The following is a 12,570-nucleotide window of genomic DNA, read 5'->3' on the forward strand; positions in this document are numbered from 1 at the left end:
CAGGCAAGACGTTGCGTTTCTAGAGATGCATGATGGTTAAAGTAGTTTTCCCCAGCAGGTCCGGAGCTGCTTGTTTATTACGGGCGGCGGGGAGGGGGTCGTCGCTCTTCGACGGTGATCGAGGTCTTATTTTATTATTTCTCGTCAATCATCCCAATCAAAATGGAAACATGGAGGAGTGAAATCTAAATTGAAGTCACGGAGCTGTTACTATCCTGCACGCCTTCCGCTCCTGGGCAAGGTAAAACGACTGCTTGATTAGCGCTAGCTAAGTTAGCTTACGCTGGAGTACTTTGTGTGGGTGACGCCCCCGAATGTTTTTTGGGGTTTTTTTGGCAATTATTGATGTTTTTGTTTTTCAAAACACAATTTCTAAAACCCAAAAGAAGGAAATAGCCTAGCTCTATTAACTCTGTAATATGAAATCATCTCCCTGTTTGGATTAGCCCGGTGACCTAGTTTCAGGTCAGTGGTCATTTAGCTCAAATATCTACATCTACTTCGATTTGGTGGTGGTTTAGTAGTTGTGCTTCGGCATATTTTATGCATTCACTTAATAAATCACTTATAATATTGTAACGATCGTCAGGTTATATACCAGATTAGTTATTTATTTATTTTTTCGTAGGGATACCGGACAGCCTGTAGGTGTGGTTTAGGAGGCAACAATTACAGTCAACATAGGGTTACTCTGACAGTCTCTTGGATACAAATATTACACTGTGTTGTTTTCCAGATGAGGGATCTTCAGGACGTTGACAGTTTGCTCTTGAAAGAGTTGAAGTCATGCTGTGCGACAGAGTACAACTTTCTTCCCAGGGAGACTGGCCTGAAGTTGATGGAGTCTGCCTCCACAGAGGTAGCCCACTGACCTACTTTTGTTTTTGTGGAGTTTTTTTTAAAGCTGTGTTTGCAGGCATATGTGTTTGCTAAAATGACTGCTATTTTCAGTGATGCCTTTCTAATATATAGTGGTACATTTGTAGAATCACAGCGGAGTATCTGCAAAATGCAGAGACACCAGAGTGGAAGAACTGTGGAGCCTGACCAGCTTCTTTGGCTACTGCACCCAAACTTTTGTTCAAGCTGTCAATTTACTTGATAGATTTCTCACCATTATGAAAGTAAGAATTCCAAGTTAAACGCCAAGACTGCAACTGTGCATGTTTAATGCCCTTTAGTCTCCTTTGACTTTGATTCATTGGATTTTGGCTCATTTCTGTTGATGATAGGTGCAGCCTAAGCATTTGCCCTGTATTGGAGTTTGCTGTCTTCACATTGCTGCCAAAATGGTTGAGGAGGAAAGCAATGTCTCACCCACTCATGAGCTTATTCGCATCAGCCAAAGCAAGTTCACCGTGTCAGACCTGTGTCGTATGGAGAAGATCATCTCAGAGAAGCTCAGTGTGGAGCCCAAAGCAGTGACAGCCTTAACCTTTCTACACCTCTACTACTCCGCCTTCACATCCCTGTCTGCTGGAAGGTAAATATTTTTTTGTATTTACTTTTTCTTGTTGCTAATGCTGCTCCATACTGATTGGAGCTGGTCAAATAGTTACTGCTGACTGAGGCTTGTACTAGCAGATCACATTAGGATTCCCTCTATATTTTAAGGGAGGAGATCCCAAGCATTGGGAGACTGGAAGCCCAGCTAAAAGCCTGCTTATGCCGGCTTGTTTTCTCTAAAGCAAAAGTAAGCAAGGTGACACTTTTACAGCATAGCAGCATTAGTTTGGAGTATCAGGACTAATTAATCTGTTCTTCTTCACAGCCATCCGTGCTGGCGCTGGCCCTCATTGCTCAGGAATTTGAAGCCCCCCAGTCAGTCATGTTGTTGAAGACTGTCCAGCAGTTCCAAAGACATGTAAAGGTATGAAGAGAATAGGGTGCGGCAGCTAAATCCTCTCTCAAACAGTCAGTATTATTCCATCATAATATATTAGTAACAAGGGTATTATCAGGGTATTATCATATTAGTTTTTAGTTTTTATAGTGTACTTTTCACAAGAAAAATTTTGTTTGATGATATTTTAGCTCATCGAGCTGAAGGTTTAATGTACTTATGAGTCAGGAGTCCGTCATCCATCCATGCATCTGTTCACAGTTCACAAGAATTGCAACTCCTGCTACAATATTGGTCATTATTTAATCAGGATTGCACATAATTATCACCTAATGCGTCTTCACCCAACTTTTGCCCAAGGTCAAGGTCACATTTTTAATTCTTTTCTTTCTTTCTTTTTCTTTCAATGGGAAGCAACTCGGGAATTGTGATGGAGCCAGATGAGCTTCCACATCCCTGATGTTGTGGTTTTTAATGTTTTGGCAGTTTCACTGTAGTCTTATCATAGCTGTGAAATGAGAATTTGAAGCTATTTATATTTAGACTTTTTCTTCCAACTCGTTTGGCACCAACTTTTCTGTCTCCAGCCAAAAACATGTTGTCTTTGTTTCACCTATCCCTGTGTTTGGAGGAGCTGTCTCACCCCACTCAACATGAAAGTCCAAACAGAAACGGTGCGACCAGACATGACTGCAAAACAAGTCTAATTTTTATTAAAACTGAAAAATTTACAAGCAGCAGACAAAGTCTCTCCCTTAGAGACATGGTGACCACTAATATGCTTTTAAAACCCTTAAAAATCCAGTCTAACCTATAAACAAAAGTCAAGAGTAAATGTTACTCCCCCAGATGAAGCACCTGTATCTGGTGTGTAAACGTAGCCTGTTATATTTTTAAAGATAATTGTGTTCAGAAAACTTGTTTGCAGTTTGGCCGGTGTAATCCCGCGGAGACTGTAAAATGTGTAAAATTACTTATTGTTGCCTGGCCAAATGCATGTAGAGTGCATGGGAAAACTGTTAAAAAATATATATTTTAAGGCCATTCCTGTTTGTAACCTCTCAGATGTTTCCTGTTTTTCTTCTTCTCTTCAGATCAGTGACAGTGAGCTACTCCACTGGAAGGAACATGTGGCCAAGTGCATGGTGGAGTACCGCTCGAGCGAATGCAACAAACCAGACAACAAAAAGCTTGTTTGGATCGTGTCAAGGAGGACGGCTCAGAATCTCCAAACTAGTCACTTCAGTGTGCCCGGTCTGCCAACTATTCCCGAGAGAAGCTGGGATGAAAGCGAGAGGTTAATAGTTAATCTTTTCTACTTTCTTTGTGTTATAATGATTTCTCGGGTGTGCTGGGCTCCTTGGAAAACTAAATGGGATAATTATGGTAAAATCAGGTCAGAATATTTTCCACAGCTCATGTGTAGCACACAGCAAATGTATTCACATTAATGGAATGCAGTTGCTTAGAAGAGGTAACTACAGGAAACAGCACAGTCGATAGCAATGAACGCTTAGGAGTTTTAGCCGATCTCTTCTCATATCAGTGCAATCTAACATTGCACGGACTTTATACTAGGATACAGTTTATGTTAGACTGCTATGTTTATCCTTTGATCCTCTGTCCTGCATATTGACTCTCTCTAGTGTACATAATTTGACACACAATTCTCACAATAAAACATGCCCTAAAAAAGAGATGTGTGCTCTATGGATGCAACTGTATTAAAAAGTGATGATAAGATGGATCAGCAGGTGAAAAAATAGATTCGCCTTTTATTTTTCCACCTAGCCTCCATACATGCTTATTGTATTTACTTTGTAAGAGGATCTGTAAAGCTGCATTCAGATAACACAAATTTGTCCTTCACATATTAGTACTAACATGCATACTTTGTGTGTGTGTGTGTGTTTTGTTTTGTTTTTTCAAGATCCAGCAGGTTAGAGCCTGCAGAACTGCTGTGTACAAATGGCTTAAGAAAAGTCAAAACGTCATTTTTCAAGTTCAAATTTTACAGCAGAATTGTAAAAATGATTGGTTAAATATGTGCTGAAGAAGAATTATTCTCAATTAACTTTCAATTAGGTTATGGTTAGCATTAATAGAACTCTGGACTCATTATTCCCTTAGTTGATTTCACTACTAAACCAAAACCAGAAACATTAAAAGAGTGAGGCGTGGCTCTTGGAGAGCAAAGATGGTGGTAGAAATGTAGAAACTTCCAGAGGAAAATAAAAACAAAGACTAACTTTACTCTGTGAGTTAGGACTCTGCATTTTGAACCTGAATTCTAAGGGTTTTAGCAACCGCTGTATCAAATATGTTTTCTCTTTTATTCCTTTTTGAATGTTTTTTGCTCACACTAGCAGGGAAGCTACATCTACAAACTGTAGACAGAAACACACACCCAAAAATCTTATTATTAGTAGAAGGTCACCTACAAATATGATAAAACATCAGTCCCAGAAAGTTAATTCTGTTCATCTGGACGTAATGTTTTCTGACGCCGTGTCCAGATGAACAGATTCAACTTTCTGGGATTGCTTTATCTGACTGGCTGAGCATGCATCAAAATGTAGAACATTACTCACTAAAATTGAACAGTGAAGACTCCACTTCACTGAGTCACATTAACCAAAGTGAGGCAGAGCGATTGGCTAAAGCTGCTTATGATGGGACACTGTCCTATTGTGTGAGGCAGCCACACCCATAATTCCACCATCAGCTTCACGCAGCCACGAGAGGCACTTCAGTTTTTCTGCTGCGGAGGTTGCTGCTTGTTTAAAACCTTATTTTAGGTCAAATCAGGAAAGCTTCTAGGTGTTTTTCTATCAGATATAACAGATTCTGTTCAAGATTAAGATTTTATCTAGCAGTAACCAATGAAATCAAAGTCAATTTGGAAAATGCTATAAAAATAATGGTGCTGGTGCTGTTTCGAGTGGGACTTTGCTTAAATCCCATTCAAAATGACTGTAAGTAGGGTTGTAACGATTAAACAAAGGAAACATTGAGTATTAATGCTGTCTTGTCTCATAGCGAGGACTCCTGTGAGGACATGAGCTGCGAAGAGGACAGCCCATGCGGCTCGTTAGGAAGCGACGGTGAAGGAGCCTTCTTCCCTTCCACTTTTCTCAACTGCAGAGAATAACGACTCCCAGTTGTGCAGTAACACCAGATGTGTATTTGTCCCCTGAACTGTAACAGATTTCAGGGCAGACCTGTGTGTTTCACTTGTGTATCGTGTATCGTATGTATGCCAAGTGACGGGTTTGGATTATTAAGTGCCTGTGTTAATTCATTTTACTGTTATTCTGATGTAAAACAAACTAAAAAACAAAAACATATCATAATAGTGCAAAATAGAAATTTGCAATATCTCGGCAGCTCAATGGCAATACATGTGAATGTCTTCTGTTTGTGTCTAAACTCGACACATTCCAGGAAAACTAGTGAGGCACAAGTAACAACTTTAGGATGTCAGTAATTAGACACCTTCACTGTTGAGTACCAGCTAACACACTAGCACATCCACATCCTTTTATTGTTTCTTAATATATATTATATGCCACACATACTCACAGTATTCTGCAGATGTCAGTGTGCTAACTAACAAATGTTATTCTAATGTGAAATATATGACGTTGTGGTGGGAAAATACCAGCCTGTAAATGCATGGATGATTTTTAATATGTGACAGTGAATGTTTTCATGTTTACCAAGATAAGCTTACTGAAAAAAACATTTTAAAAAAATGTACATAACATGTAAAAAAATAAGAAAAAAACATGGTGCTCAATGTGTATTGTATTAAGATATAATGTGAAATATGTTGGAAGGTCAGTAATAATCCCTCCAATTAAAAAAATACTTTTTAAGTGTTTTGTTCTGTTTTTATTTTCTTACTTTTTGAGGTTTTGTCAAGTCTTATCATTTTGACCTCTAAGATTAATTCAGTTAGATTTGTTTTTGTCTCAAAGTGTATTATGAAGACCCTACAACCCTTATAATGGCAAAAAAAAAAAATCCCCCAACCCAACATTCAAATGATCACCTTTGAGCAGCACTTTCGGACAGTGGGGAAGAAGAACTCTCTTTTAACAGGAAGAGAGCTGCTGTCTTGGGCTAGTAGGTGAGGGGAAAGAGAAGAGACAAAATAGAAGAACAAAGCTATAGGAGAGAGTAGACATGCAACGCATGACATGGAGAAGTGGCAGATAACTGAAAGACTGAGAAAAGGGTTTTAATTTAATCTTTTAAATTTTTAAGAATATTGAAAGAAAGCAGTTCTACATATTTGTTTAATGTGGATGTGAAGATTCTACACCGGGAACAGGCTCAGTATTGTCCAAATTTAGACGTAACCCTGAACTGCTGGTTTGTTTATTTGCGTGTTTAAAAGTGGAATCACGGCCCTTGAGGGGAGTTTTCTGTATTTTTAGCTTTTTTTTCTTTTTATTTTGTGTTTACTGTGTTTTGTGTCACAGAATCACGTGATGCCTTCAGATTCCATAGTTTAGGGTGACATCAATAAGGGGGTATAGCTCAGTGGTAGAGCATTTGACTGCAGATCAAGAGGTCTCCGGTTCAAATCCGGATGCCCCCTTCTTCTAGCAAAATAGATGTTGCTATGGGAAATAATCTGTGACGAATTAGTATTTTGGCTTGCTGATATTACAAATAGATATATCTATTATAAATAATAATGCACTACAAAACTTAGCCTGAGCACCCCAAAAAGTTAATTCTGTTTAGCTGGCATGACTGAAACTAGCCCACAGAATGATCAAGAAACTGACCTCACAGCTAGTTTCAGTCATTGTGCAAAGGTACTGTTTATAAGGTTGGGGGCACCTGCAGTCAGCTGAGACTGATGAAGTCACTTGGATGAGTGACGAAACGTTTCTCCCACTGAAAACGCTACGTCCAGATGAACAGAATCAACCTTTGGAGATTTACTTACCTGGATGATTGAGAATGCATCAAGACAGTTCAACACCTCCAAATTTAGAATTATGTTCTTTAAAGCTTGAATTTGACATGGAGTTTTGTCCTTCTTACCACTGACGTTAAAAGTAATTTAAGATTAATTTTAGAAGTATGTACCTTGAGGAGCTTCAAATAGTATGAAACCCATGCTATCCCTCTACTGCACAGCGTTGCCCTGAGGCAACAAACCACATTTTCATGCTTTACACTGGCCCTTCAAAAAAACCCTTCTTTTTTTCAAATAATGCCACCAGGCACATGTCTTTCCAATAAAATGATGAGTTGAAGGTGGTGTGACTTTTAATTGGGGGGGGGCAAGCTGCACTACATGAAAGCGGAACCGGCTGTTCAAACCCCCACAAGGCTGCCCGCTGGATTCGAAGCGACGGGACGAGGTGCGACCTCTCACAACGAACGTAATATGGTCAACACCTTGGAGACGCTTACAGCTGCTGTGAAGGCTCAAAGCAACAACATTGAGCGTATGAGGGGAAACATCAGAGAGAGGCCTGCTCAAAATGAGACCCTTGAGCGACAGTTGGAAAACATCGCGGAACGGATCACTGCAGTTGTGAGGTCTCAGAATCAAAAGACTGACAACACCACGGAACAGAAGTTTGATACCATCATGGGGAGGCTCGCAGCTCTTCAACGGGAGATCGAGAGACCAGCCTCGGAGTGCTAGAATTCGAGCTGCTCACAAAGGAGAAATCAACAATATTCAACATTTGGACACCACGGCCCCAGCTGCAGGCCCAAGGCTGGAGCCCACCAAAACAACTCCCTGATAACGACTGTGTGATGACTATTCTTCCCGCCCCATGAAGGACACCTGGATTGGCTGGAGGACTGTTTACTTAGCCTGATAGGCCGAAGGACACTGTCTCAGCTAAACTATGGACACGCACACACACACACTTACACTGATAAGCACTCACTCATCCCCCTCCCTTTCCAACGCCTTCGATGCTTGTGCCCTACCGGGGATGATAGCAGTCAACTGGACCAGCACAGATGCTGCAGGACCGGATGCGCTGTCTACGCCGGCTCTCTCTTACCCTTTACCCGCCCTGTTGCTTGTCTCGTGTTTCTATGGTGTATTGATAGTCATGTGCTTTTGTGCTGAGGTGTTTTTTCTTTTATCAAACTGTTCTCCCACTAGGAGCTCAGTCTGAGTGGAGTTTTTTTTCTCCTCCTCTTACCTCATGTAGTGTATTTTCGTTGTTTTTTTCCTATCAGCCTACCTTCTGACATGTCTGCCCAATGTGATGTTTGTGTAAAGTTGGTCAGAAGGTTCCTTTGTGAGTGCGCATGCGCCATTAGCGTGCTGCCTGCTGTAACCCCTAATTTCCCTCGGGATGAATAAAGTATTCTGATTCTGATTCTGATTCTGATGAGAGACATCTCTATTAGGAGGCAAAGATAAAGATCACTATTTTACATGTTTATAGTGAAATAAATGTATATTAAAAAATACTTGTATGTGCATGAATATGTAAAGAACCATATTTGATTGTTTGTTCTACTTTTTAAAATGTATTTATACTGTGAAAATGTTAATTTTCATTCGTTGCCTCAAGGCAACACTGCGCAGTTAGCCCAATTTTTTCAGGCAATATAATGCATTTGCATATGTGTGTAGAGATGTGTTTGTGTGCATTTATATGATCATAGTCAATGTTTTTTACTTTACAATCTACTCATAATTACAGGACATGGATGTGAATACCTTTTATGGAAGGAAACCAAGGGAATGTGCACTTTCTGTCCTCAGAAAGTGAGGACAGTGAGCTTTCAGGGAGTGACAGTGAAGTAAAGGAGTGGATCCCTGAATGAGGTTTGAGGGACACTTAGGAGCTCAGGGGTCCGTTGGTAAAGTAACTGTGTCTGTGTGTGTGTTAGTGGCCACATGGCAAGCAGGTCTGGCCCGGATCTAGTATCAAGTGGCACTGCTGGCTGACTTCTGGCATGATAAGACGTATATCATCCACATATGGGCCAGGCCTGGCATAGATGGCACTGTCTATGTGATGGCATGCCATATCTGGCTTGGTTGTGGTTTGGTTTATGAGGCCCAGGCCTACAGAAAACAGGTCTGGCTCAGATCTGGCATCAAGCTGGCATTTCTGACTGACTGGTGTTTTGGCTGAGTGTATATCAACTAGAGATGGCACGATACCACTTTTTTATGTCCGATACCGATACCGATATCATAAATTTGGATATCTGCCGATACCGATATGAATCCGATATAGTGTTTTTTAATCAACAAAACTGTTTTTTAAAATATCTTGCTGCATTTTGCAAGTCTGCAAGTTCATACTCAAGTTTAAAACAACAAATACACTAAAGCTATTCTGTTATACCTGTATACAAAAAAATATTTCATAGTTCAGCAATACTGATCAATCTAATAAACTTAGACCTACACCATCCTCCCTATTCTGGTATTTTAAAGAGTACTTAGCGTAAATATTAAGCAACCTAACTAATAGGGTTCCAACTCCCAGCAACAACAAAAAGAAATAAATAAAAAATAAGGAACCACCCCTCACGCGCCACCTCATGATGCTTAATCGACGTAATCAACCTTAATTTGATGCAGTGTGAAAAAAAATGCACAGAAATCAATTATTTTTCAAGAAATATTAAATAGATTCAACATCTTTCTTCAACAAAATTGCAGACTGCACAGATGGTACCTTCCCAAAGTAAAAAGTACTATAGCATACTAGGGTATATATTAGACTTAATAGTCACTATATACAGTAATTGACTTCTATTCATTTTACATCAAATTAAAACTTTGGGTGTCAGATAATTATTTATTAAAAGCTCGACATTTTAAATGAGAATAAGAAAGAAAAGTATGTCTTTGTGCCCCCTTTTCCCTGTTCATGCCCTATCGGCCCCCCTGGCTAAACTTTGCTAGATCCGCCCCTGCACAGTTACCAGCGTCAGCTACGTAGAAAAAGATCCTGGTGTAGAAAGAAATATTAAATAAATTCTAACAACAGCTTATCAAGCTTAAACGTTCTGCTGTTGTTCAGCCGCTGGTTTCCTCTTTCTGGTGCAAAGTGGGCCAAAAACAAACAAGAGACACGGACTCGCGACAGAAAAGCCGATCAGCTGATCATTTAAGCAGTTTCACGATTGAAGTAGCAGCCGGAGAGCGAGAGGCAGTCGCTTGTTAAGCTTAACGTGGGAATGCTTTACAAACATTCAGAGATGGACTTACACACTTGCTTTACTTCTCTCGGGGATAACTTTGTCGGAGATGAAATGCCAGGTTGCTAGCGAATCTCCACATGCTATCCAGACCACCGACAGGTCCGGCATGCCACAGCTGCTCTATCACGTGATGCATACTGCTCCGACTGCTAACGTTCTGAGGTGAGTTACGGCGTGTTGCAAGTTTTGCGAGGTGCTTTCGTGATATTTAATGGATCGGATTACATTTTTTATTTTTCTCCGATATCCGATCCAGTAATTTAGGTCAGTATCGGACCGATACCGATACGTAATATCGGATCGGTCCATCTCTAATATCAACCAGATGTGTGCCAGGTCTGGCAATGATGCCACTGTTTATGCGATGGCATGCCATATCTCAGGTGGTAGAGCAGGTTACAAACTGATTGAAGGTTAGTGGTTTGATCCCTGGCTCCTCCAGTCTGCATGTCAAGAGTGTGAATGTGTATGAATGTAGTTAGGAAGCACTCAGTTAAGCGAAAGTCGGTGAATGTGACATGTTGTATAGAGCACTTTAAGTAATCTGGGAGAGTACAAAAGCGCTATATAAAAATCAGTCTATTCACTGTCTGAACAGAACAACTGTCTGTTCTGGGCCAGCACAGGGCAAGCAGTGTGTCAACAACTGGCCCGTGGCTGCACACCACCTACACATGGCCCACATACCGCAATGAATGATGGCCCTTTGGTGGCCCAGATCAGGTTTGCCAGAGGTAATCCACACATGGGCTAGCAAAGGACCACCAGTGTGTCTGAAACTGGCCTTGTGCTGGCCCATGTGTGGGCCACCTCTGGCAAACCAGGTCTGGGCCACCAAAGGGCCGTCATTCTTTGCGGTATGTGGGCCATGTGTAGATCGCTTGAGAACCAGTCTTAATGATGCAGAGCTACTTGCTGTAGGGGGTGTAGCTCAGTGGTAGAGCATTTGACTATAGGTCAAGAGGTCTCCGGTTCAAATCTGGATGCCACCTTTTTTTTTAATATCACTTTTTAAGTATTAGGTTGGTACTACAGGAACTCTTTAGCTTAAACTATATATCTATATCTATCTATGTATTTATCTATATAGTTCCTGTAGTACAAATCTGATACTGTTTGTTAAACAGTGATACATGGTGCATATACATGGTCAATAAACGCAATTCTGATATAAAAAAAAAAAGGGGGCATCCGGACTTGAACCAGAGACCTCTTGATCTGCAGTCAAATGCTCTACCACTGAGCTATACCCCCAAAATCCCTGTTAAGCACTGCTATTGTAGAGAGTCATTGAGAGGCACACACTATAGGTCACTGCAGATCAAGAGTTCTCCTTTAGAAGACTGCCTAGATGACAAAATCACACTCTGCAGATTCATTAATCTAATAGCACTTAGATCTCTCTATAAAAGAGTAAAAGTAAATCCTTCCTGCCTGTCAACCTGTAAAAACATCTCTGAAAGGCAGATAAAATTCTTAATGTCAGCTGCCGTCCAACAGTGTGCCAGTGTGCTAACACTGGCTAAAGAAGCAGGACATGCAGAGGCTTTATTGTGACAATAAGGATATGATGAGATGTGAGCAGGTGATCTGCTCCTCCCACACATTTTAGCATTTATTTTTTGTTCTAAATTCTGACCTGTGCTTGCTTTTGTTTTGTGTACTTTTCAGCCCCAAAAAGACAGTAAAGGAAATTCAATCAGTTAAAACCCAGTATATAAAACCCATTAACTTTATTTGTATGACCGCAGATTGTTTTCACCCTAATAAATTACTCAGCTTTTACCTGCTTTTCATTTGAGCTTCAGTGTTGAGATTAAATATCAGAATGCATTAGAAAACAAGCCCAGAGCACCACAACTGAAAGATGAGACCTCAAGTTCCACACTGTGTGCAGTCATACACAGGGGGGATAACTCAGTGGAAGAGCACTGCAGCTTAGATTGTCTCCAGTTCAAATCCAGATGCTGTTGTTTGTGTTACTGTTTAACAAACAATCAAAATCCACAGTATCAGGTTTGTACTACAGGAATACGTTAGACTGGATAAACTGTATATATGTATATAAACAAACAATTTAAACACGTGAAAGGGAATAGGGGGTATAGCTCACTGGTAGAGCATTTGACTGCAGATCAAGAGGTCTCTGGTTTAAGTCCGGATGCCCCCTGTGTTAAATGCATGCTGCAGTCTATTTACCGCTCTATTTATTTAGAGGCTGTTAGGCATTTACCATCTGACAGCAATACCTGTACATAGTAAGTGAATTGATGAAGTAACACAGGTGGCCCAGAAAGTCTTGTACAGTAAGAAAACTCCATAAAACGAAAATACAGTTAAATACTAAAATGTATGCCCTGCCGGGATATCGAGATTAAATTCCAGTGCGCATGACTTAACATATTAGACTGATGCTCGGAACTTTTAAATCTTCTGCCAGCCCCATTCAACTAATTACCGAACAAGCGTCTCTTTGTGCCGAAAGCTGCATCAGCGTGAGTGTGAGG

At 40.5% G+C, this 12,570-nt stretch overlaps 1 protein-coding gene and 3 non-coding genes across 5 annotated transcripts; 3 read left to right on the top strand and 1 right to left on the bottom strand.

Annotated features, from left to right (window-relative positions):
• Positions 1-4: 4 nt before the first annotated feature.
• LOC146697395 (cyclin-G2-like) lies at positions 5-5,721 on the top strand. 2 transcript variants are annotated; one of them, XM_085476118.1, is made up of 8 exons: positions 5-241; positions 737-859; positions 987-1,124; positions 1,233-1,483; positions 1,615-1,693; positions 1,772-1,870; positions 2,938-3,140; positions 4,883-5,721. In XM_085476118.1, exons 2-8 carry the CDS (start codon positions 737-739, stop codon positions 4,992-4,994), a joined length of 1,005 nt encoding a protein of 334 aa, XP_085332244.1. In that variant the 5' UTR covers positions 5-241; the 3' UTR covers positions 4,995-5,721. The 2 variants fall into 2 exon arrangements, with proteins under 2 accessions (XP_085332244.1, XP_085332245.1); XM_085476119.1 differs by lacking the exon at positions 5-241 and adding an exon at positions 383-465.
• Positions 5,722-6,377: 656 nt separating this feature from the next.
• On the top strand, positions 6,378-6,449 carry trnac-gca (transfer RNA cysteine (anticodon GCA)). Its single transcript has one exon. It is a non-coding gene; the product is annotated as a tRNA-Cys (tRNA).
• A 4,796-nt stretch (positions 6,450-11,245) lies between these two features.
• trnac-gca (transfer RNA cysteine (anticodon GCA)) lies at positions 11,246-11,317 on the bottom strand. The gene has a single exon. It is a non-coding gene; the product is annotated as a tRNA-Cys (tRNA).
• An 844-nt stretch (positions 11,318-12,161) lies between these two features.
• On the top strand, positions 12,162-12,233 carry trnac-gca (transfer RNA cysteine (anticodon GCA)). Its single transcript has one exon. It is a non-coding gene; the product is annotated as a tRNA-Cys (tRNA).
• Positions 12,234-12,570: the final 337 nt, after the last annotated feature.

This window comes from Copadichromis virginalis, linkage group LG12 (genome assembly GCF_057382275.1).
Source record: "Copadichromis virginalis isolate Kocher_CV1m ecotype Utaka linkage group LG12, C_Virginalis_male_GT1.1, whole genome shotgun sequence".
Lineage (NCBI taxonomy): Eukaryota > Metazoa > Chordata > Actinopteri > Cichliformes > Cichlidae > Copadichromis > Copadichromis virginalis.